Raw genomic sequence first — 27,822 nt, forward strand, 5'->3', positions numbered from 1 at the left:
CCCACCTGCACCCTCCTTCCGCCCCAGCCCTGGGTCACTGGTAACTTGCTCCCAGGGCGGGTCATTCAGCAGGAATTTTGCATGTGCACAGAACACAGACAGGATTGGTTCCCATATGGTTACAGAACTGCAGTAAAGTGGAACAATTTTCAGCTTGTGTGATTGTAGGATATCTGGATGCATATTATAAGACTGTCCTCCATAAATGAGGAAAAGTTGAGGTGCCTTAAAGAGTGGAACAAAAGAATAATAGTTTCTATGGGGAATTTGCCAATGCAATATCACTGTCTTCCTTTTAAACAAATAAAACTAAAAAAAAAAAAAAAAGGCAATGGCTGTTGAAAATAGCAATTCCAGTCCTAAAAACCACTGGGAAGCATTTCTTGCTCAATTTTATCCTACTTTTTCTACAGCAAGTTACAGTGGATCAGTGTATTTGATTTGGGAGAAATGAAGTAACAGCTGCCCAAATTGAGCTTGAGCCCTCCTGAATTTTGAGGTGTTCAGAAAGGGAATCTAGCATCTGCCTTCCAGATTTGAATATAAGCTAAATCTGGAAAGGAAAAGTCAATTTCTGCTTCCATGGCTCAGAAGTGGAAATCCTCCTACGTGCCTGGTACTGTATCTAAAGCTGCACAGGTCCAGTAGAGCCTCCCCTCCCTTACTTTTCATTTTAAATTCTAGTGGGATCCACATACCTCCCTTGCTTAGGCTTCAGACAGAGAGGGGCACTGTCCATTTAGTCCACCCTATTCTTTCTTTGGGGGCTGCAAGGTGAGGTCACACCAGTATCCCTAATCCAGTCTGGGGATGTCTTCTGAAGGGGGTATCTGGGCCAAAGCCTTCTACTCCTTGGGCATACTTGTTCCCCATTCACAGTGCCACCCCGCTCTAGCAGTGAGCTCTCCATTCACAGCAAGCTGCAGCATGAGGTTTCAGCTACCATACTCCCTCCCCCTCCCTTTCCTGTTGATAGCGGCCAAGGGAATGCTGGGAAATGTAGTTCTTTCCCTGCTCTAGGGCTGGCTCTATAGGCAGGGAGCTAACCAAGGAACTACAGTTCCCAGGGCCCCCTGTTGGTTCTCTGCGCCCAGGCTGGACACCTGCCGGCTGCCGCCCCTGCAAATGGGCTGCCCCAAGCACCTGCTTGCTTTGCTGGTGCCTAGAGCCGCCCCTGCTGCCCGTTCCCCAAAGAAGAATGGATCCCGCTTTGGATCTGGGTGACTCTCTTCCCCATCATCCTCTCAGATCTAATCATCGATAGTGTATCATGATTTGAGATCTATGGATGAAAAATGCTGTATAAAAAGACTTTGCCTCGGTTTACCCATCCATAAAATATGGATAATGACTCTGACCTCTGTTGTAGAGATGTGAAATGACATCCTCAAGGTCACTCAGCAGGTCAGTAGCAGAGCTGGGAATGGAACCCAGATCACTTCATTCCTAGCCTTGTACTCAATCCATGAGGCCACACCGCATCACGTTCCTTAATATTACAGACTGAGGTAGTATCAGGAGGAAATGGCTCTAAAAGCCTCTGAACAGTTCAAACTCAGGGAGCCCTCAGTGGAAGACACAGCATTTCCTGCAAGGGGCTGAGTAGAACAGGTTGAAAATGTTTTTGTGCAGAGAAAAACACTATTTTGTTGAAAATGAATGTTTTACTAAAATGTATTGGTTTTGGCAGAAATGTTTCTCAAGCCCAGGATGGACTATAAGAGAGGGATCTTCCCCAGAGCAGCCAATAGCTCAGTAGTTAGCTAACTCATCTGACTCGTTCACCTGCTGATTCATTGCTTTTAACAAGGACTCAGCTCAGAAATACCAATCCCAAACCACTTTGGATGAAATTTGCCTCTGGACGGAGAGCTAGCACAGGGCCCGTGAACTACTTAGGATACGTCTATAATGCAAAAAAACACCCGCGGCAAAAAGCTCAGGTCTACAGACTTGGGCTTGTGGAGCTTGTACTTTAGCGTTAAAAGTAGCCAAGTACATATTCCTGGTCGGGCTGGAGCTTGCGCTCTGAAACACGATGAGAGGGTTGGGTCTGAGAGCCGGGCTCTAGCCCCGAAGGGAACATGGCTATCTTTAGAGACATCACATCCGCCCAAGTTTATAGACCAAGCCTCTGAGACTTGCTGCCATGTTTTTTTTTTTATTTTTATGTATGTATTTATTTATTTTTGAAGTGTAGATGTATCCTTCAATCCCGCTTAAACCATGTTGCAAGATTTAAGTGAGACTCACTTGGGATATGACCTAGGCTCAAGTTCCTGATCTACAATAGGGATTAGAACCGGGGTCCTCCACATCCCAGTTGAGTGTGCTGGCTCTTCTGGGACAGGTCTCTCGCTTTTTTTTTTTTCTTTTTCTGTTTTTGCAAAGAATTTCAAAAGGTTTTGGTTTCACTCCACGTTGGAATGAAAACAAATTTTGTAACCTCCGGATTTTTTTGCAGCCAGCCCTGCTACTGAGCACTCTCATCTCCCACTGGCTTTTTGGCAGATGAAGGCTGGCAGCACTTCTTAGAAAACCACAACTCTCTTTGTGCCTGAACCTTTGTGTTGAGGGAGGAGGGAAGGTCCCCTGAATCAATATGTGACTTCCTCTCTATAGCACAATTATACAATAATGACTGGCATAGTGGCCCTTTTCCCAGCCAGTACAAGACCACGGTACCAGGGACATGACAATGATGACCATGGACAGAGACAGGCACATGAAAACAGGAAGTGTTCAGCATATTAGGCCTCACTTCATGGTCTTAACTGGAATCTCATGTGCAAACTGCAGATGTTTCACCTTGATTTGGGGTGACCCAGCTCAATCTGAGCCCATTTCTTTCCATCACTAATAGAAACACTTCCCTAGGTTTTAACCTCAGAAGTTGCCAAGGTTCCTCAACTCCATGAAGTGTGGTCACAAAGGTATAGTCTGTCAGTGCTGAAAGCAGAGTCTGCTAAAATCTGAAGCTGATCTGGGCCAGAGCCAGATAGTAGTCCCTAACTGCTCTAATGATGAAATGCAAGACACGCTAATGGGGATGCTGGAATTGGCTGAGAAAAGGGGAATAAGCCAATGCTGCAGATTTTAGAAAACATTATGAAATTATCCAGAAAACAGCAGTTTATTAAGTGCAATTTTTTTTCTGCCTTTGTACATGAAGTGTCTGCGTGTTTTGGGGAAACTGCTGAGAACATGAACAGAAACACAGACAACAAAACAAAGGGATAGAGGAGAGAGAAAACTGCTAAAGATACCACAGGACTGATTTCCAGAGGTGCTGAATGCTCACAACTGTGAAGTCAGTGAATGTCATGGGTGCTTAGCTCCACTCCAAGTCAGTCCCTGGGTGAATCTGGTGCTTCTGGCGTCTGTAGGGAAATAATGGGAATGAGAAAGAGATGACAAGGGGGGAAACTCTTTGGGGCAGAGACCATCTTTCTGTTCTGTGTTAGTACAGAACCTACCACAATGGGGGCCTTGGTCCATGGCTGAGGCTTCTAGATGCTGCCACAATAATAATAATAATTAATACGGAATATGTTTTTCTTCTGACTCAGTTGTTTGTTCATTAGTAACTGAGCAACTAAAGAGGAGAAGGAGCTGAGGGGAGGGGTCCTCTTCCTTTCTGGGTGGGAAGTGAAAAGATGAATCCTTATGTGGCTGTTCCCTGCTCCAGCTGTACTGCCAAGACCCATTAAAACTGGGTTGAAATCAGTAGGATGTTAGGATGTCACTGGTACATCCAGCAGCTGAGCAGCTCTGCCTAACTGTATCTGATAAATTTAGTAACACTGCAGGGGGATTCTACCTAGATGTACCTAGTACTTATAGCAGCACAGCACGTGCATGCTCTCTGAATGTGCCTGGGATGTTCAGGTGTCTTTTTCCGGGATGTAATAGTATGTTTAGCAGCGCAGCAGGTGCATTGAACCTGCACATCCCTAATATATTTAACAGCACAACCGGCATGCTTCAATGGGAAGTATTTGGCATTCTCATCAACACAGTGGGTGCACCTGGATCTATCTGGAATATTCAGCAACTGCAGCTAGACTATGAATTGATCCATTACATTAAAATAAATGTTTTTAAATTGTTTGGAGAATGAAAAGAGTTGTTTCCTATAAACTTAACAATCTAACAAACATTTTAAAAAGACTTTAAAAACATTTTAAAAAACATTATTATATTGCGATAATTATATGAAAATTGGTCTTGTCATTAAGATATTAGATTGGGACTCGTGGGGAATCTGTGGAAGAGCCACGACTCAAACCCCAATCTCCTGTGTCCAGAGGCAAGTCAATCTCTCTGCCTCAGTTCCCCATCTGTAAAATGGGGCAAATAACACTTCACTTAATGACAGGGGTGTTGTGAAACTTGAACACAACAGTCATAGTGAGGTGGTGTATAAGTGCCTTGTACACTGTAAGGTAATAAGGGACCATTATGACCATCTACTCTGACTCCTTGCAGAACACAGGCCAAAGAAACTCACCCAATAGATGCAGACGATCGGAACAATTTACCGATGGTTGTGGTAGATTCTCCATCACAGAGAATTTTTAAATAAAAGATTGGCTGATTTTTCCAAAAGATCAGCTCTAGGAATTATTTGGGAAGTGTTATGGCCTGTGTGATACAGGAAATCAGATTAGATTATCAAAATGATCCCCTTTGGCCTTGGAATCTGTGAATGGTAATTTACCTTTTTTGTTTGTTTGTTTGTTTCCAAACTGTTTTCCAATAGCATCCTGGTCAACCCATCTGCACAGATAAAGCTCCATCGAAACACAATAGGCTTTTTTATTGCCAAATCCAAGGTGGAAGTCAAAAGGTAACTTTCCATACTATCCTACAGTAAAATAGTTCTAGAAAAGTAGAGCTTTCAAGAGTTAACAAATGCATTTGGATCTCTTCCTCCACTCCGCTAAATTTAATCCAATTTCTCCCGATTTGCTTTTGTTGCTCAGGGCTCATTTTTACTGTAAAGCCTGCCATAGTGATATTGATAATCCAGAGCTGATTAAAAAATGTCACTGCAGAAGCAGATCTCGGACAAGATCCTTTTCAGGTAACGTTCTGTTCAGACTGGGTTTCAGTTAGAGGAAATAGGAAGCAGCTAGCTATTTCATACCTGATTCTTAGGTTGTTGAGCCATCCTCTTTATTCTGTCTGTGAAAACATAGGTTTGAACATAACCCTTTATCCTTCTGAAAGATTGAAGCTGAATTGCATACAATTTATTGAGTGCAGATCTTTCAGATGAATTCTCAGAAGACCTTTAGATCCCATCTACTCTGACTGGACAGTAAAGGTTCCTGTTGCATTTTTATAAGAGCCACATCTCCTTCGCCAGAATTTCCCCTATGCTCATTGTCATACTTTGCATGGGCCGCTGCTCTTTAACTCCAGAACTGGAGTCTAGGGCAATTGCATCTCATTGGTGGTAGATGCATATAGTTTGTGAGGTGCTTTGGTTTGAAAGGTGCTACAGGATAAACCCAGAGGTCCTTACTCAGTTTGTACTCAATTCCTGCTCAGGCAAAACTCTCATTAAAGTCAGTGGGAATTACCCTAAGTAAAGGTTGAGTATGACATATAGAGTAATATCTTGACATCCTTACTCATTAAGATATTATCATCATCATAAGACTAGAAAATAATAAAAATGAAGGCAGCAAAGATGTATTTGAGGTTGAGCAAGGATGTATTTTAAGATTTAAGGAGTTTAGGCTAAAAATTGGGAAAGCATAAATTGGATGGGAAAAACTCCTATTCACGATAATGTCAGTGCAACAGTGGAATGGCTCATTCCCATCCCACCCCAAATTCCCTGGCACTGGAAATGGGACGTACAGCCTTTCAGTACTATGTCACCTGCTGAAATCTACCCCGGGTAGTAAGTGCAAATTCTTTCAGTCCATTGGTTCTTCATTGGCTTACGTGAATGATTTGATGGATCTCAGTTCATTCCTTAGTGGATACCTGTCCATGCCAAAATGTAGATCACTTTGGTCATTACTAATTAACACCCTTCTTGCTTCATAGATTCATGGAGTTCAAGGCTAGAAAGTACCATTACATCATCTAATCTGACCTTCTGTACATAGCAGGCCATTAAAATTCACCCACTTATCTCTATATTGAGCTCAATAACTTGTGTTTGACTAGAGCACAACTTGTATTATACCACCATGACCAGAAAGACCATGGAACTGTGATACTCTCCTATTCTCAAAAAGTGTTCTCCTCAGAATAATGTTGAGCTCCGTTTTGGTGGCCTTCTGGAGCACCCATGCACAGCAGCTATACATACTGCCTGAAATTTTCAAAAGCAGTCTAATGGAAGAGTTGTGTCTAAATCCCCTAGTTTTAGTGAAGAATGTATATGTAAATCTAGACTGTTTTGAAATTCTCAGCCACTGTGTCTGTGTCCTGGATATAGGACTTTTGCTGTACACAGCTGTCAGTCGGGTATCTTTCATCAGCACTCAGCAAATTCACACACACAAAATATATATTTTAAATTAAATCTCCTTTCAGCAGTAGATGGCAGCCAAGCCCTATTATTAAATGTCTGGCTGAAGTGCACAAGGCTGAGATAAAGGAAAAACTCATTCATAGAGAGTACTCAACAAAACAGGCCATATGAACAAACACAAGCATGCTGACACCTGGAGGATTCCATGTAGGAATGTCATTTATAAAGAGAAATCGTAGCCCATTTTTCAGTCCCACATACTTATTAAAATAGATGCAACTAAAGTCCCCGAAAGCCAGCTGATTCCCAGACAGAAGCTTCTGTATAATACAAAAACATTTCAAAAAGAGTCATCAAGAGACAGATGGACAGACATTGACACTGTAAGAGCTCTCACACCTGATGGCTTTTCCTTTTCCTTCCTGTGCAATTTAAGGCGGTTGGATGAAAGGGCAAGATGGGATTTTAATATAAACGTAGCCTGATAAAAAACAATTGTTTACAGTTCTGCACCAGATCGATCTCTCTGAAGCACATGTTTCCCTGCAGTCTAAGTATTACCAGACATAAGAACTTGCTGTCAGTTCCCCCTACCAAGGGTCCTGATTTGTATCAGTTGAGAATCTGGCCTTATGTGAATTACACAGGGAGTCTGTGGCAAAGCCAGCAATTGAACCCAAATCTCCTGGCATACAGTCAAATGCCTTAACCTGAAGACCATCTTTCCTCAGACTCAGAGGTTTCTCAGATGACTGTTCCTCCTGAAGCTAGTTAGGCTGTTTTTATACCATATCTGTCTTGGCTTACCATACTTTTATTAAGCCTGATCTCCTGTAAAGGCTGACAGCTGCATGCTGTGCCCTCAGAGAGCTGTTTTCTTTCCCACCCACCTCCTGGAAAACAAATCCCCAGATAAGGAAACATCAGTCACTTGGATAAACTGAGACAGGACACTGTAAGTAAATAGAGGCTGGTAGGATGGCAGGTAGAGCTATCTTGTTACCAGGAGTAAATGCACCTGCTTCTAACACACCTGTGTGGTACAATTGCTACTTATTAAAGTTGACAAATGGCCCATGCAAAAAAATGTTCCTTTTCTGCCAGGTGTATGTTTCAACTCATGAGACCTGATGTTGTAACTCTTCCCAAACTGTTCTAATCCAACTGAAAGAAGGAAATAAAGGGCGTGTGATAGGTTTCCCCTATCAGACTGTGCAATGAAGAGCTATGCAGGTCTGAATGCCTCTTCAGTCCAAGTTCCACCCACATACACACATGGGACATGTTTGGACACACGTAACGTAGAGATCTTTGCTGAGCCTCCTGTCAGGCTCTGACAGTGATAGGAATGTAGAGTGGAAAGGCAGGCGGCAAGAAAGAGACTCTGAGGCCTGGTCTACACTACGTGTTTAGGTCGACTTTAGCAGCGTTAATTCGAATTAAGCCTGGACACGTTCACACGATGAAGCCCTTTCTTTCGACTTAAAGGGCCCTTTAAACCGGTTTCTTTACTCCACCTCCGACGAGGGGATTAGCGATAAAATCGGCCTTAGGGGGTCGGAAATGGGGTAGTGTGGACGGAATTCGACGTTATTGGCCTCCGGGAGCTATCCCACAGTGCTTCATTGTGGCCGCTCTGGACAACACTCTCAACTCAGATGCACTGGCCAGGTAGACAGGAAAAGCCCCGCGAACGTTTGAATTTCATTTCCTGTTTGCTCAGCGTGGAGAGCACAGGTGACCACGCAGAGCTCATCAGCACAGGTAACCGTGATGGAGTCCCAGGATCGCAAAAGAGCTCCAGCATGGACAGAACGGGAGGTACGGGATCTGCTCGCCATATGGGGAGATGAATCAGTGCTAGCTGAACTCCGAAGCAGTAAACGAAATGGCAAAATATTAGAAAAGGTCTCCAAGGCCATGAAGGACAGAGGCCATAACAGGGACGCACAGCAGTGCCGCGTGAAAATTAAGGAGCTAAGGCAAGCCTACCACAAAGCCAGAGAAGCAAACGGAAGGTCCGGGGCAGAGCCGCAAACATGCCGCTTCTACGCGGAGCTGCATGCCATTCTAGGGGGTGCAGCCACCACTACCCCAACCGTGTGCTATGACTCCCTCACTGGAGAAACACACAGGGAAGCGGGTTCGGGGTACGAGGAAGATGAGGATGGAGATAATGTAGATAGCTCACAGCAGCAAGGAAGCGGAGAAACTGGTTTCCCCAACAGCCAGGATATGTTTATCACCCTGGACCTGGAAGCAGTAACCCCCGAACTCACCCAAGGCGTGCTCCCAGACCCTGAGGGCACACAGGGGACCTCTGGTGAGTGTACCTTTGTAAATATTACACATGGTTTAAAAGCAAGCGTGTTTAATGATTAATGATTAATTTGCCCTGGCAATCGCGGCCAGTACAGCTACTGGAAAAGTCTGTTAACGTGTATGGGGATGGAGCGGAAATCCTCCAGGGCCATCTCCAGAAAACTCTCCTGGATGTACTCCCAAAGCCTTTGCAAAAGGTTTCTGGGGAGGGCTGCCTTATCCCGTCCGCCATGGTAGGACACTTTACCACGCCAGGCCAGTAGCACGTAGTCTGGAATCATTGCATAACAAAGCATGGCAGCGTATGGTCCCGGTGTTTGCTGGCATGCAGACAACATCCATTCCTTATCGCTCTTTGTTATCCTCAGGAGAGTGATATCATTCACGGTCACCTGGTTGAAATGAGGCGATTTTATTAAGGGGATATTCAGAGGTGCCCGTTCCTGCTCTGCTGAACAGAAATATTCCCCGCTGTTAGCCACGCGGTGGGGGGGAGGGGTGAAGTGATCATCCCAGAGAATTGGGTGTGTGGGGGAGGGGAGTTAGTTGGGTTTGTGCTGCATGTTAACCCGGAAACCGCAGCCCCTCCTTTTACATTGCAAACCCATTTCAAATGGCCAACCCAATGGGTGCTTGGTATGGGAAATGAGAGCGCTACTGTTTGAAACCATTCCCACATGTTAAGAAGGTTAAAAAAGCCAAAAGACTGTGTCTTACCATGGCTGCCTGCAAGATGAAATCTGTGGCCTGGCACTGCGTGAGTGATCTCTCACACCAAACCGGCAAGCCCTCAATATAAGAGGAAAAATGCGACCTTGTAACGAAAGCACATGTGCTGTGTAATGTGAACAGCAAAATTTAACGTGAAAGAGTGTTCCCATTGTTCTCTAAAATGTGTCTTTTTTAACCACCTCTCCCTTCTCCTCCACCAGCTGCAAATGTTTCTCCTTCACAGAGGCTAGTGAAGATTAGAAAGAGAAAAAGGAGGACGCGGGATGACATGTTCACAGAGCTCCATATGTCCTCCCACGCTGACAGAGCACAGCAGAATGCGTGGAGGCAGTCAATGACTGATTACAGAAAAGCACAATATGAACGAGAGGAGAGGTGGCGTGCTGAATCGCGGGATGAACAGAGCAAGTTGCGGGCTGAAGATGATAGGTGGCGTCAGCTTGCAGACAGAAGGCAAGAGTCGATGCTCCGGCTGCTGGAGCATCAAACTGATATGCTCCAGCGTATGGTTGAGCTGCAGGAAAGGCAGCAGGAGCAGAGACCGCCGCTACAGCCCCTGTGTAACCAACAGCCCTCCTCCCCAAGTTCCATAGCCTCCTCACCCAGACGCCCAAGAACACGGTGGGGGAGCCTCCGGCCACCCAGTCACTCCACCCCAGATGATTGCCCTAGCATCAGAAGGCTGGCCTTCAATAAGAGTTAAAGTTTTAAACTGCAGTGTGTCCTTTTCCTTCCCTCCTCCCCCACCCATCCCGGGCTACCTTGACAATTATCCCCCTAGTTGTGTGATGAATTAATAAAGAATGCATGAATGTGAAGTAACAATGACTTTATTGCCTCTGCAAGTGGTGCTCGAAGGGGGGAGGGGAGGGGAGGGTGGGGTGGTTGGTTTACAGGGAAGTAGAGTGAACCGGGTGGGGGGGGGCGGAGGGTTCATCAAGGAGAAACAAACAGAAGTTTCACACCGTAGCCTGGCCAGTCACAAAACTCGTTTTCAAAGCTTTTCTGATGCGCACCGCGCCCTGCTGTGCTCCTCTAACCGCCCTGGTGTCTGGCTGCGCGTAATCAGCGGCCAGGCGATTTGCCTCAACCTCCCACCCCGCCATAAATCTCTCCCCCTTACTCTCACTGATATTGTGGAGCGCACAGCAAGCAGCAATAACAATGGGGATATTCTTTTCGCTAAGGTCTGAGCGAGTCAGTAAGCTGCGCCTGCGCGCTTTTAAACGTCCAAATTCCACCACCATTCGGCACTTGCTCAGCCTGTAGTTGAACAGGTCCTGACTCCTGTCCAGGCTGCCTGTGTACGGCTTCATGAGCCATGGCATTAAGGGGTAGGCTGGGTCCCCAAGGATTACGATAGGCATTTCAACATCCCCAACGGTTATTTTCTGGTCCGGGAAGAAAGTCCCTTCCTCCAGCTTTCGAAACAGAGCAGAGTGCCTGAAGACACGAGCATCATGTACCTTTCCCAGCCATCCCATGTTGATGTTGGTGAAACGTCCCTTGTGATCCACCAGGGCTTGCAGCAGCATTGAAAAGTACCCCTTGCGGTTTATGTACTCGGTGGCTTGGTGCTCCGGTGCCAAGATAGGGATATGGGTTCCGTCTATCGCCCCACCACAGTTTGGGAATCCCATTGCAGCAAAGCCATCCACTATGGCCTGCACGTTTCCCAGAGTCACTACCCTTGATATCACCAGGTCTTTCATTGCCCTGGCAACTTGGATCACAGCAGCCCCCACAGTAGATTTGCCCACTCCAAATTGATTCCCGACTGACCGGTAGCTGTCTGGCATTGCAAGCTTCCACAGGGCTATCGCCACTCGCTTCTCAACTGTGAGGGCTGCTCTCATCCTGGTATTCTGGCGCTTCAGGGCAGGGAAAGCAAGTTACAAAGTTCCATGAAAGTGCCCTTACGCATGCAAAAGTTTCGCAGCCACTGGGAATCATCCCACATCTGCAGCACGATGCGGTCCCACCAGTCTGTGCTTGTTTCCCGGGCCCAGAATCGGCGTTCCACGGCATGAACGTGCCCCAGGAACATCATGATTTCCACATTGCTGGGGCCTGTGCCTTGTGAGAGATCTATGTCCATGTCAATTTCCTCATCACTCTCGTCGCCGCGCTGCAATCGCCTCCTCAGCTGGTCCTGGTTTTGCTTTGGCATGTCCTGGCTCTGCATATACTCCAGGACAATGCGCGTGGTGTTCATAGTGCTCATAATTGCCGCGGTGATCTGAGCGGGCTCCATGATCCCAGTGCTAGCTATGGCGCCTGGTCTGAAAAAAGGCGCGAAACTAGTATCTGACGGACCAGGGGAAGGAGGGAGGGAGGGGCGAGTGACGACATGGCGTACAGGTACAGGGAATTAAAATCAACAAAGGTGGCTGTGCATCAGGGAGAAACACAAACAACTGTCACACAGAATGGCCCCCCCCAAAGATTGAACTCAAAACCCTGGGTTTAGCAGCCCGTTGATTTCACGGCGGGAGGGGGAAGCTAATGAATACAGAACAAATCTATTTTTTACATCTTAAGACGATGGTGCAGCATGACTGATAGCCCTCGGCATCTTCTGGGTGCTTGGCAGAAAATACTGGGCGCTTGGCAGTTAGCGTACTAAGACTGATAGCCACTGCAGTATGACGACGATGGATACCAGTCGTAATATACTATCTACTGCCAAAAGGCAAGGGGCTGCTGCTGTGTAGCAATGTAGCCCCACGTCTGCCAGCCCCACGTCTGCCAGCACCCAGATCGCCCTCGGCCTCTTCTGGGTGCTTAGCAGAAAATACTGGGCGCTTGGCAGAAAATAGCATACTACGACTGATAGCCATCATTGTCAAGACAATTCGATAGGACTGAGCATGTCTGCCCAGGTGCCCATGATTGACATCCACTGCAGTACGATGATGACGGATACCAGTCGTAATAAACCATCTACTGCCAAAAGGCAAAAGGCAAGGGCTGGTGCAATGCAGCCCTACGGCTGCCAGCCCCACGGCTGCCAGCATCCAGATCACCGATGAAGGCTACCAGTCATGCTGCACCGTCTACCGCCAAAAGGCAGTTAGCTGCTGCTGCTGTGTAGCAATGCAGTCCCACGTCTGCCGGCACCCAGAAGACATATGGTGACGGTGAGCTGAGCTGAGCGGGCTCCATGCTTGCCGTGGTATGTTGTCTGCACAGGTAACCCAGGTAAAAAGGCGCGAATCTATTGTCTGCCATTGCTCTGACGGAGGGGGAGGGGCCTGACGACATGTACCCAGAACCCCCCGCAACACTGTTTTGCATCATTCGGGCATTGGGATCTCAAACCAGAATTCCAATGGGCGGCGGAGACTGCGGGAACTGTGGGATAGCTACCCATAGTGCAATGCTCCGGAAGTCGACGCTAGCCTCGGTACTGTGGACGCGGTCCGCCGACTAGAGCACTTAGAGCATTTTATGTGGGGACACACACAATCGGCTGTATGCAACCGATTTCTATAAAACCGGCTTCTATAAATTCGACCTAATTTCGTAGTGTAGACATACCCTGAGAAGCAGTGGGCCAAATCCTGAGACCTTTGCACAGTTGTTACTCAGCAGGAAGGACCTCAGGATTTGGCCAAGAGAGGATTAGATGGAACATCAGTTTATTCAGAGAAATGATACTCTAGTGGTTAGGGTGCTAGTCTGTGACTTGGGAGGCCTAGGTTAATTTCCCTGATCAACTGCCGACTCCCTGTGTGACACTGGACAATTCACTTGATCTCTCTGTGCCTCACTTCTCCATCTGTAAAATGGACATAATAACACTGCCCTTTTTCACAGAGTGCTGTGAGGATAAAAAGGTTCAAGACTGTGAGATGATCAGACAATTGCGTGAGTAATGGGGTCCATATAAGTGCCTAAGACAGGTTCACTCTTCCCTCTATGACTTCTATTTCTAATCAGGCGGAAGAGATTGTCTGGAGCTCTTTCTCTAATCTAAGCGTAACTCACACATGATGAGCATCCCCCACTCTCTTCCCACAAAATGCAGTTGAACACCCAGGCATAACAGGCTGTGCAAATGTGTGTTATACCATAGGACCTAAGGGCTTGTCTACATGGGGACAGTAAAGATATGTCTACACGGAGATTATACTGGCCTAACTTAAGTTTTTTCTGTTGGTGCAGGAACACCACCTTCCCAAATGAAGTTAGCTGTGCTGACGGAAGTCATCTTTCATAGAGATAGTTGTGTTTACACTGGGGATTATGTTGGTATAACGATGTCAGTCCGGGGTGTGATTTTTTTTCACACCCCTGATCGACATAACTATGCAGTTATAACTTTTTAGTGTAGACCAAGCCTCAAGAAAGTTAATCTGAATTACCTTTAAAATGGATTAGTTGAACTAAATCTAATTAAATCCATGTGGACAGTCTGATGCAGAATTATAAAGTGGCCTTAATTTGGTTGATTTTATTTCACCTTGGAAGTGAATTAAACTAAACTGAGCAGGCTACGTCTACACAGCTCCATAGTGTGAACTGGAGGGGTGTGAATGGCAGAGTGCACTGAAGAGCTGTGCTCTAACTGCCCCAGGTGGATGCGGTTGGGGCAAACTGAAGGGTACCTTGTTCATGTTAACGTAGTCCTCCTTCAAACTATACTATAGCGTATAGTATGCACATGACAGCCATATACATGGCCCATACCCCATAACTACCAGTTAATGCAATCCTCTTTCAGACAGGACTTTATTATGACAAACAATGTACCTTTTAGTTCACACCAGCAGCGTTCACGTGAAGTAGTTAGAGTGCAACACTTTGGTGTGTTCTGCAATTCGTACTCCCACAGTTCACACTGAGTTACGGTATAGACAAGCCCTGAGTTAAAGCCCCTTTAATTCTGAACGAGCATGTCCACCCAGGGTTTAACAAATCCACTTTAAATTCACACCTTTGTTAATTCGGATTACTTTTCCTGAGTGTCCCTACGCAGACAAGCCCTTAGTGCATGGTAAAGGTATTCACCTTTCACTGAATAAGACAACTACCAAAGACACTGGAAAAGTCTGATTTAACCCAATGGTATATAGCTTGGAGTTTGCATTACCAAAGGATAAATGGGAGGGTCACCTGTTTTGGGGGGCAAAACTTGGCAGTTTTGAGTGAGTTTTACTTTTCATTTTTTGGTTTATATGAATCCCCTAAAAACCACAAACAAAAAGATTTATTTGAACAGCCCTTTGGAATGAAATCATGAGTCGTATGTAGTATTAATCATGTATAAGGCTCTCATGTACATACTATACACATGCACCATAATATAATACTGTGCTTTATTAGCTGTGTGGTTGTCTGGCTAAGCAATTACCCAAAGCCCCATTCTCAAGCATTTGTTAAGCCCCTGCAGAACTCTCATATGGCGCGGTGGCCACTTACAATCAGCATATAAATACAACCAAGGGATATATAAAGAGAGGCAAATTCCTTTTCACTGCCTTTGTTTTCAGACAAGCTGAGGATTCCTCAAGAAACACTGTACCTTCCAGACCGAGAGCCAGTAAAGTCGATGTCTCTTGGGGTTCTTCCTGTTTCAGGTATCACTGCCAGGTAAGAAATTCAGAACTCTTCTTGGTCTTGCTGCTGCAGTGAATATTTGTGTGGGAGATGAGAATGGCAGGGTGTTTTCTTTCAGGATGGAATTAAAAACCCTTTGCCCCTATTACTTTTTGTGGCATTGCTACTGGTTTTGATTGCAATGGATGGTTTAATGGCTCCTCCCTGCCTTGATTAATTGAATGGCCTCGTAGAAGCTCAGTTCAACCCTACACACATCCAGCTTCTCAGTCCATCAACCCATACTCTCCTCGAAGGGCTCAATTCTGCAAGATGCCAGGCATTCTGAACTCAGCACCTGACAAAAAAGTGCTCAGCACCTTGCATGCCTGGAAGGTTTAGCAAATCTGGACTCTGGTGCAGCATGGGAAAAGGATGATATAAAGCTGAATGGCTTTGAATCCCAGAGAACCCCCTGACAGCAGTCCCACTTGTCTAACCTAAGCACCAGCCTGAATCAGTCTGCTGACCATAGTGGTGGCAGTACCACCAGGGGAGACCTTCCCAGGTTTCACAGTCTAAATTCCTCCAGCTGTCTCCACTGGATATATGGTCATCAGAAGAATTTGAACATGGGCACCACACTAGAGACCTCTCCTGCAGGGATTAAAGGAGTCACTCCAGTTAAAATAGATTGTGCTACCTCTTACTCACATTGAGTAGTACTTACCTTCCCAAGCAGCCCTACTGACCTTCAGTGGGACTGTTTATTGTGTAAGGTGCTACTCAGCCAAGTAAGGGGAATCACTATCTGATACTTAGCTGGCAGCAGTAGTAGACTGTTATACTGTGATGAACCATGCACTAGAGGGGGATGAAGCACATATTGGCCAGAGTTGTTATACAAGGACTTGTGGGGAGTACACAAGATCCTGGCCGGGGAGGAACACACATGTCCATGCCCATGCGTGATTTTGCTTAGTCATAGCAGGAAAGTCCATTAAGTGTAGATGGGCGTCTTCTATTGTGAGTTAAGTATTCTTTAATGGGACATTCACTTGAATAGTTCCTTCACAATGTGCTAGCTAAATACCTTGTGGGTGCTACCCAGAAGAAAACAATACATGCATAATCATAGCATAATCATATTAAGCAAATCATAACTTTTCCATTGACACCTTACTTGACACACTTTGTATAAGATTTGTTGCAATTATATAACAGTGGTAACAACAATGATCGACATGGTCATATTTTAATCAGATATCGCCACACAATGTTTGTCACTTTCCTTCTACAAAGGCTTGAGATCTAAGTCGGTTAACAGCTCATGAACACCAGAGACCTGGAGAAAACAAATCTTAATAAATACCACCCCCCCACACACACACACACAATCCTTTTGTCTGTTTTGACAGCAAAGACAAGCATTGGCATAACAAAAACTCCAGGGTCTCCTCTGGGTAGCTTTGCAGCTCGGCAGCTGTCCCCAGCACTTACATAGGATCAGAACAATAAAACGTTGTTCATTGCTCCTGCTCTACAACCAGTTAGGTCAGTTGTAAATATTGGAACTGCATAGTAAACACATACACACATGCTGTTAGACTGTGCTGACTCGTTAAATATAAGTGAAAACACAATTAATTTATAACACGTCTCTTTTCCCCTTACATCCCACAACATAATTTACAAAAAAAAGAGCCCTCAACCTGCTGAAATATCATTATTAAAATGTGCATGAAAAGTCAATTATGCCAGAGGGAGGTATTCAAGAGAAGTGAGTTTCCATACTCTGGCATTACACCTTGGGGATTAGGAATTTCTTATTTATTTATTTTTCCCTGAGATCTTTGCTGCCGCTTAACGAAAAGGAACACAAATTTTACTAGGAGATGTTCTGTAATTCCCTGAAGATGCGGCCAAATACGCAAATACATAATTCCCTTCCTCATCAAGATTCTCCCTCACCATCAAATCACAAAAGAGGCAATGATGTCCCATCTAGCCAAGCCATCATTGTACCCTACACAAGGTTTTCGGATGTCTAGATTTAAATGCCACCAGGGATTAGACTTCCACTGCTTCCCATAGGAGGACATTTTACAATGTTACAGTTAGTAGTAGTACTTATTATTGGCATTATAATAGTGCCTAGAGACTCCTATTGAGATCAGGAGGCACTGTGTACACACATAGTAAGAGACAGTCCCTTTTAAAAAGAGCTCACAGTCTAAATGGAGAAGACAGCCAAAGTCTCAGACTATGCGATAAAGTTTTGCTGGTATAGCTATGTCATCTGTGAATGGGAAAAAAGCATACCCCTAGCTAACAGAGCAATGCTGGCGAAACCTCTGGTGTAGACACAGCTATGTCAACAGAAGAGTGCTTCTGTCATCTTAGCTAATGTTGTTCTGGGAGGTGGTGTGGTCATGCCGGGAGAAGAACTTCTTCTGTCTGCTTAAGCTGTGTCTCCACTAGCGGGATCTGCTGGCATAGCTATGCCAGCGAAGGCTCTGTAGTGAAGACAAGCCCAAAGGGAGGGGCACACAGAGAGGGGAAGTGATGTGCCCAAGCTCACAAAGCGGATACACACTCTGCTAGATAGAGTTGTCAGGAGCACAACAATTCCGTGCTCCGGTAACTTTCTTCTCTTCTTCTTTGGTTCATGTCCATATTCTCAGCAATGACAATGGGGCCAAATTAAGTCTTTTCCATTCTTCATTCAGTTTCTATTGTCTAATATTCCACAAGTGTTTGTCCCCGACTCCTTGGAGGGCCAGGCATGACCTTCTCTAAGCGGTTGCCACCACTAACTACTCTCGCTAGCTTTAGCATGCCAGCTGAGGTAAAGTACCAGGGTGTGACACTGCAGTGTACATGCAGCTATTTGGACCCACGAGTGAGAGCTGAGTGAGTGGCCAGGACCAACTGCAAGCAAACCACCCCCTACAGCTGTGGCTGCCTCCTGTGTACGGGCACTACCGGTTGAACTCACTTCGTACATCCTTAAAGTCACTTTCCAGGTTTCAACATTTGGTTTTGTTCTGCACTGGAATGAAACAAAACCTTGTGCATATCTTTGCAACAGTGGAATTGAGTGAACATGCCTGAGCGTTTCCATCCTGGGCTGCCTAGTGAGAGGATGACTATCACACTCCATAGCACAGAGGTTAGGTTAAGGTAGTGGGCTGCAATGTGCACAACCCATGTTTATATCCCTGCTCTGCACCCCAAATGCAGCAAAGCAGGGATTTAAGCATGGGTCTTCCACATCCCAGGCCATTGCCCTTACCACTAAGCAGTAGAATGTGTCTCCCTGGCTTGAGCCCTGGACCAAAACCCTTCTTGACAAATTGAAATGTCATCGAACTAGGGATCCTTTGCACCTCCATTGGGATTTTAAAAGAGGATCTATGGAAATTTAGGAGCCCAGCTCCCAGTGATCTTCAGTGGGAGCTGGGTACTTAGCTCTCAGATGCTCCTTTGAAATCCCAGCCCTTGTGTTCATGCACAGAAGTGCTCCAAAAATTTTCCAAACTGGCTTAATACCATTTGGAGTATGCTCTGCTGCTGCAGCATTAGAAGCCACTTTCTCTTGAACCACTGCAGTGCATATATGGACACAGACTAACTGCATTGGTTCACATTGTGTACCAGAGGCTGTTCAAAATCTTCAAGATGCACCACTTCTGGGAGCTATGGTCAGAACTTTAGGATAGATGCCAAGGGGGCATTGCAGTTGAAATGATTTAGGGACAGTGCTGTTGTGGATGAGGGAATATGCAAAGGGTCTTATGAACAGTTCAGTAGATCTACACTAACTAGAATGAATTGGTTTGCTTAAATCAGTTCAGTTACAAATGGCTCTATTCCCTACCGTAGACAAGAACTTATAGATCACATGACCCCTTGTTTATGAAGGTTGCAGGACTTGGGGACTTTTAAAGCACTTAGTTTTAAGCACTCCATAAAAAAGGTGCTCAGATACCACTAAAATAGACTCCATCTAAGGAGTAAGAGAGAGAGAAGGTAGAGTAGGTACCCCCAAAAAAACAAAAAATCAGGAATTTTCAAAATATGTTAATACATTTTCAGAACTTTTGAAATGTCAAAATCAGCAAACTTTTTCACTGCTCAAAAACTTTTCACTAGCTCCATATTTAGTCAAAAAACTATTTTTTTGACAAAACACTTGTGTCTATATTTGTCGGGAGAGGGTTCTTTGTCAAAAAATGTATTTTCAATTTAAAATTTCATCAAGAACCTGAAATTCAGAAAATTTCAAGGAGGTCCAGATGGAGGGAATAGGGCAGGGTACTAACCTCAAAACCCACCGGGCCCAGGCCTTGCATAGATTTTTGGTTGCATGCAGAGCTCTGATTAAAGATTTCTTCTCGCAAACTACACATACAAAACTCAAATACACACACATACACATTTTTTCACCCAAAATAGATCACCAGGAAGTGGGTCTTTATATCCAGGAAGTTAACTTAACTGGTACCATTTCACAAAAGAAATTCTATAAAGCTGGGCTATAAGTGAAAGATAAAAACCTGTTAGGATCCTGAGACACTTATGAGTCCTTCCATCAATACATTTCCTTTACTAGACGTGGTTTTTCCACATGTTCTTGCCTATAGGCATGACAAATTTAATGGTGTATTTTTTGCTGAGTTGATGACTCTTGTTTTTCATTCCTGCTCTGTTTCTAGATAGGTACTAAAGAATGTTTGTGCATAAGATCCCATATTGCTGCTTGACTGTGCTGTCTCAGGCTCCTTTTTGTCCTGGATGGGAGATCGTTTAGCCAAACAAAGGATTAATAAAAACTGAATTAGATGAAAGGGAAAACCAGGTTAAAGAACCAAATTTTAGTTCCTCTTTAATTGAAACTTATCTAGCATCTGGATAATTGTTCCTAAATACCTGCTGAGTTGCGAAGCCTACGTTAGGGCTTGTCAGTTTTTAATAAATTTTAAAGACGTAAGATCTTATTCTTTGATGCTACCCATCACATCTCAATCCAAAGGCAAGGCAAAACAAAGCAATAATGCTAAGCACTCCAGCATTCAGCTAATCTGGCAGAATGCATCGCGATCTTTATGAATGTGTGTGAGGGGCTGTGCAGGAGCTCGCGAAAAGGTCATTGGTATTTTTGGAGCAATAAATCACATAGGGGAAAGATTTGCATTTTGGCTGTATAACATCCAGGGCCGGATTAGAGAGAGAATACTTTGAAGTAATATTTCTCTGCTGACTTGTTTTATTAGCTTCCCTTAAACATGTTACATTATTGCTTATAGAATTTCATTTACTTGGATTGGCAGCTTGATAAATATGTCTATTGGCGATGATTTGGATTGCTCTGGGCATTAATATTATTAAAACCTGTCACATGGAAATGTCTGAAAGATGACTTACTGTAAAGATTACAGCATGAAATAAATCATACAGTGGTATTTGTTACCGTTTATGGCCTCTTGGAGCCGAGTCAATCCCTTTTTATGTTGCATTATTTTTCAAGTTTTTATAGCCTTATATTATATATCGCTGTCAGAAATGAACAGATGGGGTGTCAAACACAAGCCTTCTGAATAATTCTCACCCTCGGGTTATTTGTATGAAGGACAAGTGTAAAACTGTGTTCTCAAGAAAAGGGAGATAGATAGAGGTGGAGAAAGTGTTGTTACAATAAGCAAGATCCTTTTTGTCAGCATGCACTGTGTGCTTTTAATCCCTACCTGGCATTTACCCTGAAGGAGCGGGGGTTCTGGGAAAGTTTAGCTGCCTGTGTTTCAGTCAGGGGGAAAACCTAACTTACAAGTTAAACAAGTTTCACTTTCCCTTTGTTTTTCTGTTGATGGAAATGTCAGTGGGTGTTTAAAGCCATAGCGCAACCTCAGAGGGTTTGGATAAACATGAAAAGTTCGGATGCTTCTCCATGCCTCTTTTGTCTAGGAAATTTTGGGCCTTCCAATGTCATTTGGAAATCGGAATTTTAAGAGGGACAAGGAATGAAAAACAAAGTTAACCCTTCTGACTGGGTTTTTGGAAAATGTTTAGTAGGCCATTTCTTATTTCATCCATGTTTTCCCAAATCTTGTTTTGAAAATCTCATTCGCCATATGACCTTAAATGAAGAGTGCTGGGGGACTGTGGGGGAAAGATGAGGGTGGGTAGACTCATGTGAAATTACCAGGTGTGTGGGTTTTTTTTTTTTTAGTATTTGTGAACCTGATCTAAGGCAGGTTTTTGTTTTGTTTTGTATTTTGGGAAGTGAGGGTATTATTTTGCATTTTATTCTTTACCCTAGAGTGGAGTCTATGCTTCATGTTGTGTATTAGCAAAAAGTCCTTGTCTGTGTCAAGAGGACAGATTAGATAAATTGATAGATAAGATCAGATGATAAATGCATATGCAGTTCATTGGACTTATCTGGACAGGAGAAATCAGATGGGATACATTCAGCTATATTCTCTTTCTCTCTCCACAACCCCTAAGCCCCAGAATCCTGTAAGGGAACCCAACACAACTCAACCTCAGCTCCAGCAGCATTTTGTTAGTTCCTCTTTTCCTTTATAAAAGATTTTTTGAAACGTCCTCATTTATTATTCTAACACAGCACCGGGTGAGTCTTGATCTTGGAGCTCTGATGTCTTTTTCAGCTTAAGGATAACTCAACCAATAAGCCTTAAAGCTCAACAAACCAGTGTATGAGACATTATAGCCTGGATCAAGTGGTGATATGGTATAAGAGACTTAGTGACAGCTCTAGCTGTGCAAAGAGTGCAAAAACTGTCTAGAGATGCCTGGTTTAGTGACATCATAAATCTGTTTACATATAAATCTGGTTCATTTACTGGTACCAAAACACAAGTACCAAATTTTTGCATAACCACTAATGAGAAAATGTCAATTTGCATCTGGAAATTTAAAGACATGCTACAATTTATAGAGGAGAAATCCTGTCCCCATTGAAGTCAATGGGAGTTTTGCCACTGATGTCAATGGGACCATGATTTCACCAACAATTTATTTCTTGACTTAAACTCAGCTGAAATCTGTATGTTGGCCTCCGTATCCTCTTGTCCCTGCTCTCCAGACAGCAGGACATGCAGAATGTTATGCACCAAGAGGTGACAACTACATCTGTGTGGGAAATGTTTTTTTCTATATTGGGAAAATATTAGAAATTTAGAAAAAAACGTTCATTCCAAATCAGGATGAAAATTGAAAATCTCAAATTTTCACAAACCTGTGAAAAACTGAAAAAAAAATGGTTTGGGTTAATTGATACATTTTATTTAGGCAATTTAGGAACATTTTGTTTCAATCTGGATCATTAAAAAATACTATAATTAGCCCAAATTTCAAAAGGAAAAGTCATCGTGAACTGTGAAGTTGAAATTTTTTGTTTCAAAAAACATCAAAAACTGGACTTTTCAACAATTTCTAAACTATTGTTCCAAATTTTTTTCAAGAAAGTAATCGAAACAGACCCTTTCCTGCAAACAGTTTCAGTTCTGAGGAATCAACATATTTTGATGCAAAAACAGTTTGCCAAAAAATTCCCAGCCAGCTTTAGTGCTATTTCAACCCCTGCCGTCTGCTGACTTCCTTGTTTATTCATGCATTTCACAGTCCAGTACAAATCTCCCTTCCTTGTTTTTAAAGATGCCTATGGACTTATTCCAGCCAACCTCACAGACTTCATCTCTCTCAGCTCCGTTTGCCATTCTCTTCACTCTGTTTCTTTCTCTCCATCTTGCCACTGTTGGTGAGAGAGCCTTCTTCTCTGCAACTTCTGCTACTCCCTGCATTTTCCTACCTCTTTTCAAATCTCATGTGAAAGCATAGTCTTTCTCTCTCCCCTAAGCCTCTTTATTCCCTTCTCTCATGTCCATTATCAAGCCTTTCCAAAGGGTTTTGGGCATATACTTACTATGCAAAGTTGCTTTGCACAGCGTAATGAGAGTTGTTCCCACCATATATTGCTCACTCCATTTCACATTGTACAATAGTATTATCGCTTTAAGACTTTGCGTGACTGACTGTGTGAGTTCTGAGTGCATAAGGATAAGTTTCATAATTAGCTTTCCCTGTGAACTTGTGCAAACCAATCTATTTCTAATTTGGTCAGCTCCTGATTTTTAATGAGGGTGCAGAGAGTGACTGAAGTCTCTGGCAGCGTGCACTTTGTATTTTAATTACCTACAGTAATTCTGACAATTACACAAAAGTCATAAATCACATTGTAATGATCCATTTAAAAAAACCTGTTTAATTACTGTATGGGGATTTGAGTTAAACAGGTATGCAGTGGATTAACAACGAACTTGAGCTCCTTGGAGTACAAGGCAGCCATATTTTGTTGGTTGAACTGGTGCGCTAGCATGTGAGAAATACTGGTAGGAAGCCTCTATTACAGGGCCAAGTCCTGAATTCCTTAGTCTGCCCGGGTGGAACTCAGTCCTGTGCAGAGGGCTAGCCACAAGGCCTATGCACCACTGAAGCACTCAAAATAGGGCCTAAGCAGGATTTAAATGGTGCATAGGCCTTGTGTGGGGTGAATTTCACCTTCTGTGCTCAATCCTCGCTCAACAAAACTCCTCTTTGTTTCACTGAGTCCAAACACCCATTACTCCACCAGGTATGTCTCTCTAAGAGAGAATGATTGTTTTGTATTGGATTAAATCCACCCCAGTGCAGAAAGCCAGCACCAGAGCTGCATGCCACTTGTAGAGGACTCAGAGCAGTCCGTCTCACATGCTAGAGATTCAGTTAATCTAAAAATCACGTAGTATGCTGCTGTGTAGCTGGGTCCCAGCTTTTGCTGGATATCGGCCTTACTGAAAAATCACTCCTATCATCGAAGATCTTGACTAACCTAAGTTCTGTTCTTTAGATTATTTTGCTGTTAATAATGTCATGATAAGTGGGGGGAAGTAGCTGATGGCACTAAATTAAAAATTATCCCAAATGTTTCCAGTCACTATTCTCCTGCAAACTTTGACAGGTTGGAAGTGATTAGTACAATATTGCAACACTCAACATGTGTTTACAAGACAGTGATCTGTTCCACGATAGCTTCCAGATGTGTGAGTGTGTGCAATTTCATAATTCAACAACAGATTCTGTTGCCCTCCACAGATCCCCCATCAGGCTGTTCAGAAGCACTGCTGATAATTAAATTAACCCGCTAAGTAGCCATGCAAATTCTGATAAGCAGTGACCAAAAAAAAAAAAAAAAGAGGGAACTGTTGAGAAGCTCTCAGAAAAACAACAAGGTTGTCATTGGAGATTATTCGTCATTATGACCAGATTTGTTTTTCCCTGTTTGCCAAGTTCAATGTTGTTCCTTCATACATATCAAGTGCTTTGGAGTTTTAATTAAATAATTAGGGGTTAAATTCTGCCACTCGTGCTCGAGCTGAGTAGTGCCTTACTCTCTGATCAGTCTGACCGTCACCGAGAAAAGCCACTCCTGAAAGTGTGAGTAGCAGAATCTGGCCCTACTTTTTTAAAGTTAGCATCCGCCCCATTCTGATTAACAATGGGCTTGAATCCAAAACTTTGCACTATAAATATCTGTGGTCATTTTCCATCAGTACAGCTGTGTGTAAAGTTCTCTCGTAGTATAAAACCAGCCAAATATGGGCTTTTCACCAATTTCTACCATAAGGCAAACCACATCACTTCTTCAGCAGTATACCTTCAGAAGTTTGTGCTGTGAGTGAAAGGCATTTTTCCTCGCCTCGGTAAAAATGGTTAAATTTAAATCAGTGGTACAGTGACATGAAATAAGTTGGAATGCAGGGAGGGTGGGAAGGAACCAAGACCAGGACATCACAGGGGACAGTAGTTTTGACACAGTGCCGTGTCAGGACAATACCCCTTCATTGTGATGTTCTGGCAATCACGGGTGATGTCACAGCTGGTGAATTGAGTGTATCTGTGTGTGTGTGGGGGGAGGGGGGGGGGTTGGGTCCCAGACTAACCTAGTTAGGGGCTGCCAGAGTCCTGAAGCTGATGCTACTCTGAGTTAGTGGTTTGCCATTTTAAACCATCTCTCAGTTGCAATACGTTATACATAGGTGTGGGCGGGACTGGGTTTTTAATGGCCCTACAGTAACCCTTGGGAACTTCAGCAGAGATCTCTAAATAGACACCACTCATAATGAGCTATTGTTTTCTGTTAAAACAATTTGCGGACACACACATTCAATCTGCAACCGGGGCGTCTGGCTTTCTTGTGATAATGGTGTGGTTATTAAACACGTCAGTGCTGGAGTTATGGCACCTGGCTTTTATCTGCGTGCTGCACAACGTGTCCTTGTACAGTAAAGTGCTAGCAACCTTTCTCAGGAAGCTAATTAGAGTGGAGGGCAGAGAGGGGACATACAGATCAGATGACAGGCTTACTAAAGAAGGTCAAACAGCATCATAGTGTTTAGAGGTGGAAAGGACCCATGAGAGCACCTAGGCCATCTCGTCAACAGTGCAGCATTGTTACCTATTGTACATTTGCACCCATGTTTTGTTCACAGAGTTGCTAACTCATGATTTTATCACAAATCTTGTGATATTTGGTGTTTTTATTAAATCCCCAGCTCCTGCAGTCATGTTATTACATGAGACTTCTGGCTTTTCATTTAAAACAAAAGTTGCTAACCTTGTGGTTGCAGAGAACTTTATTCTTGTAGTTAAACATAAAGCAGCTGGCACAATGCTGGTGCTGTCTCAGGCTATGTCTACACTGCAGCCTATGCTGGCAAAACTTATGTTGCATGGAGGTGTGAGTATTCCAGACCCCTGAGCTACGTAAATTACACCAGCATAAGCGTTTGTGTGTACAGCGCTATGTCGGCGGGAGAGCTTCTCCCGCCAACATATCATATGCTGTTCGCGGAGGTGGTTTTTTTATGCCGACAGGAAAGCTCTCTCCCATCAGCATAGAGCATCTTGACCAGAGCGTCTGGTACAGCTGTGCCGCTGCAGCACGGTATGTCTCAATGTCGCCTTGCTGTGGCTTAATGGATGATGTATTAGACTGGGAGTTAGAAAATCTGGGTTCTGATCTCAGCCCTTCTATCCACCTAGTGTGTGACTGTGGGCAAATCACTTTCCATTCTGTCTCTGTCTTGTCAGTTCATATTGAAAGCTTTTGGGGGCAGGGACTGTCTCTTACACTGTGCGGTCAAAGCACCTAGTATAATAAGGCCCTGATCTCAGCTGTGGCCTTTAGGTGTTTCTGGACTATAAATAAAATTGTCTGTTGCAACTTTAGTGGTACCTATATAACTCCACTCACTTCACTAGGGGTTGCATGTATGTTGTTAAGGAGCTGTTTGGTTCAATGGATATAATTACAATACTTTTTTCTAAAATGCTTATTTTTAGATACTACTATAAATAATGATACTTTGCAATTATGCATAGCTCCTCTGCATACATTAATTAATTACACCTCACAGTTCCATGCAAAGTACGTAAACCACATTGATCCATTATGATTGAAGTGATATAAATTAATCTGTGATGATGAATAAGCAGTATTCTCACAATGCAGCCATGGCCATGAAAGGAAGACTGTGTAGCAACCTGCTCAGGCACAGGCAATTTTTGCTTTGTGTATGAAGCCCCATTCCTCCTTGAAGTACAAGACTAACATATGTGCAGTGCAATATCTGGGAGTGATTAAACAAAACAATAAAGAGGATTCCCAAATGGGATGTGAACTGAATAGCCTATATTCCATGCATTAACTCATTCATGAGCTTCAACATGCAGAAGACAATGGTACGATGTCCAGGCTGGTGAGATGAGAACTTTCCAAGCTCCAGCTGTTGAATCAACCTGCTTGCTTCATTCAGGTACCCAGAGATTTCTTCTGCAATGGCCCCTCAGGGATTTACCATGTGTGTTAGTTGTTCAGGCATAATCAAGAATTTTTTCCATCCACTGCTAATGGTAGGATGCTTTGCATTCAGTCTTATGTCCTTTTCCTCTCCTCATTACAACACTGGGAGACAGAAGGCAGCATTGCGTCCTGAGGATTTGCAAAGGTTCTTGGCTTGCCGAAGCCAAGGGAATACAAGTAAGCAAAGAACTCAGCAAACACCAAAAAATCTGACACCAAGATTCACTTCAAGCACATTCTCCTATGTGAGAATGAAACATCCAAGGTCATAATGCTGCAGGCTGGGGATTCAAAAAAGATTTCAGAGCTTTTCAAAGACATTGTGAAGGATTTAGAGATAGCTTATCAGCAGGACGTTGTTGGCAGTTGAAGATATGATAAAAAGGCTTCCATTCCTGTCTTGCAATGCTATAAACAACTGTTAATCACTTATGCTAGTTCAAAGTTCTCATATGAAGTTTGAAACATAATGGATCTATCTGTCTTCTAGCATACCTCGGAGCTGAGGTACTGATCTAGTGTTCACTAAGACGTGACTGATGGGTTTCTGTTACAATTTTGACTATGAGTTGATATAGGAAAAGAACAAACTTCACTATCAAACTGTAGTTATCTAGCTACCTATCATTTCAACTCTGGAGCACCCGTGATGGCTGCCATCCTGGCTGACACACAGGGGATTAAATTGGGGACCTCTAGAGCTGAAAGCACAAGTCTTTCTACGGCTTGGTTAAACAGCCAAGCATTGTCAGGTGAGGCTATAAAAGATTCATATTCTGAGTGGATCAGGCACAGAGTGGGACTT

The 27,822-nt window shown here is 43.8% G+C and overlaps 1 protein-coding gene across 1 annotated transcript in view; it reads left to right on the top strand.

The window, feature by feature from the left end:
* Positions 1-27,822, top strand: part of KCNU1 (potassium calcium-activated channel subfamily U member 1) — an 85,519-nt gene that overhangs the window by 24,317 nt on the left and 33,380 nt on the right. The window contains exons 16-18 of the mRNA XM_026657240.1: positions 4,763-4,849; positions 4,986-5,086; positions 15,046-15,145. Of these exons, the coding sequence (XP_026513025.1) occupies positions 4,763-4,849; positions 4,986-5,086; positions 15,046-15,145 (288 nt within the window). The remainder of the gene's footprint in view (positions 1-4,762; positions 4,850-4,985; positions 5,087-15,045; positions 15,146-27,822) is intronic.

Source organism: Terrapene carolina, unplaced genomic scaffold (genome assembly GCF_002925995.2).
Source record: "Terrapene carolina triunguis isolate 2854851 unplaced genomic scaffold, T_m_triunguis-2.0 Scaffold53, whole genome shotgun sequence".
NCBI lineage: Eukaryota > Metazoa > Chordata > Testudines > Emydidae > Terrapene > Terrapene triunguis.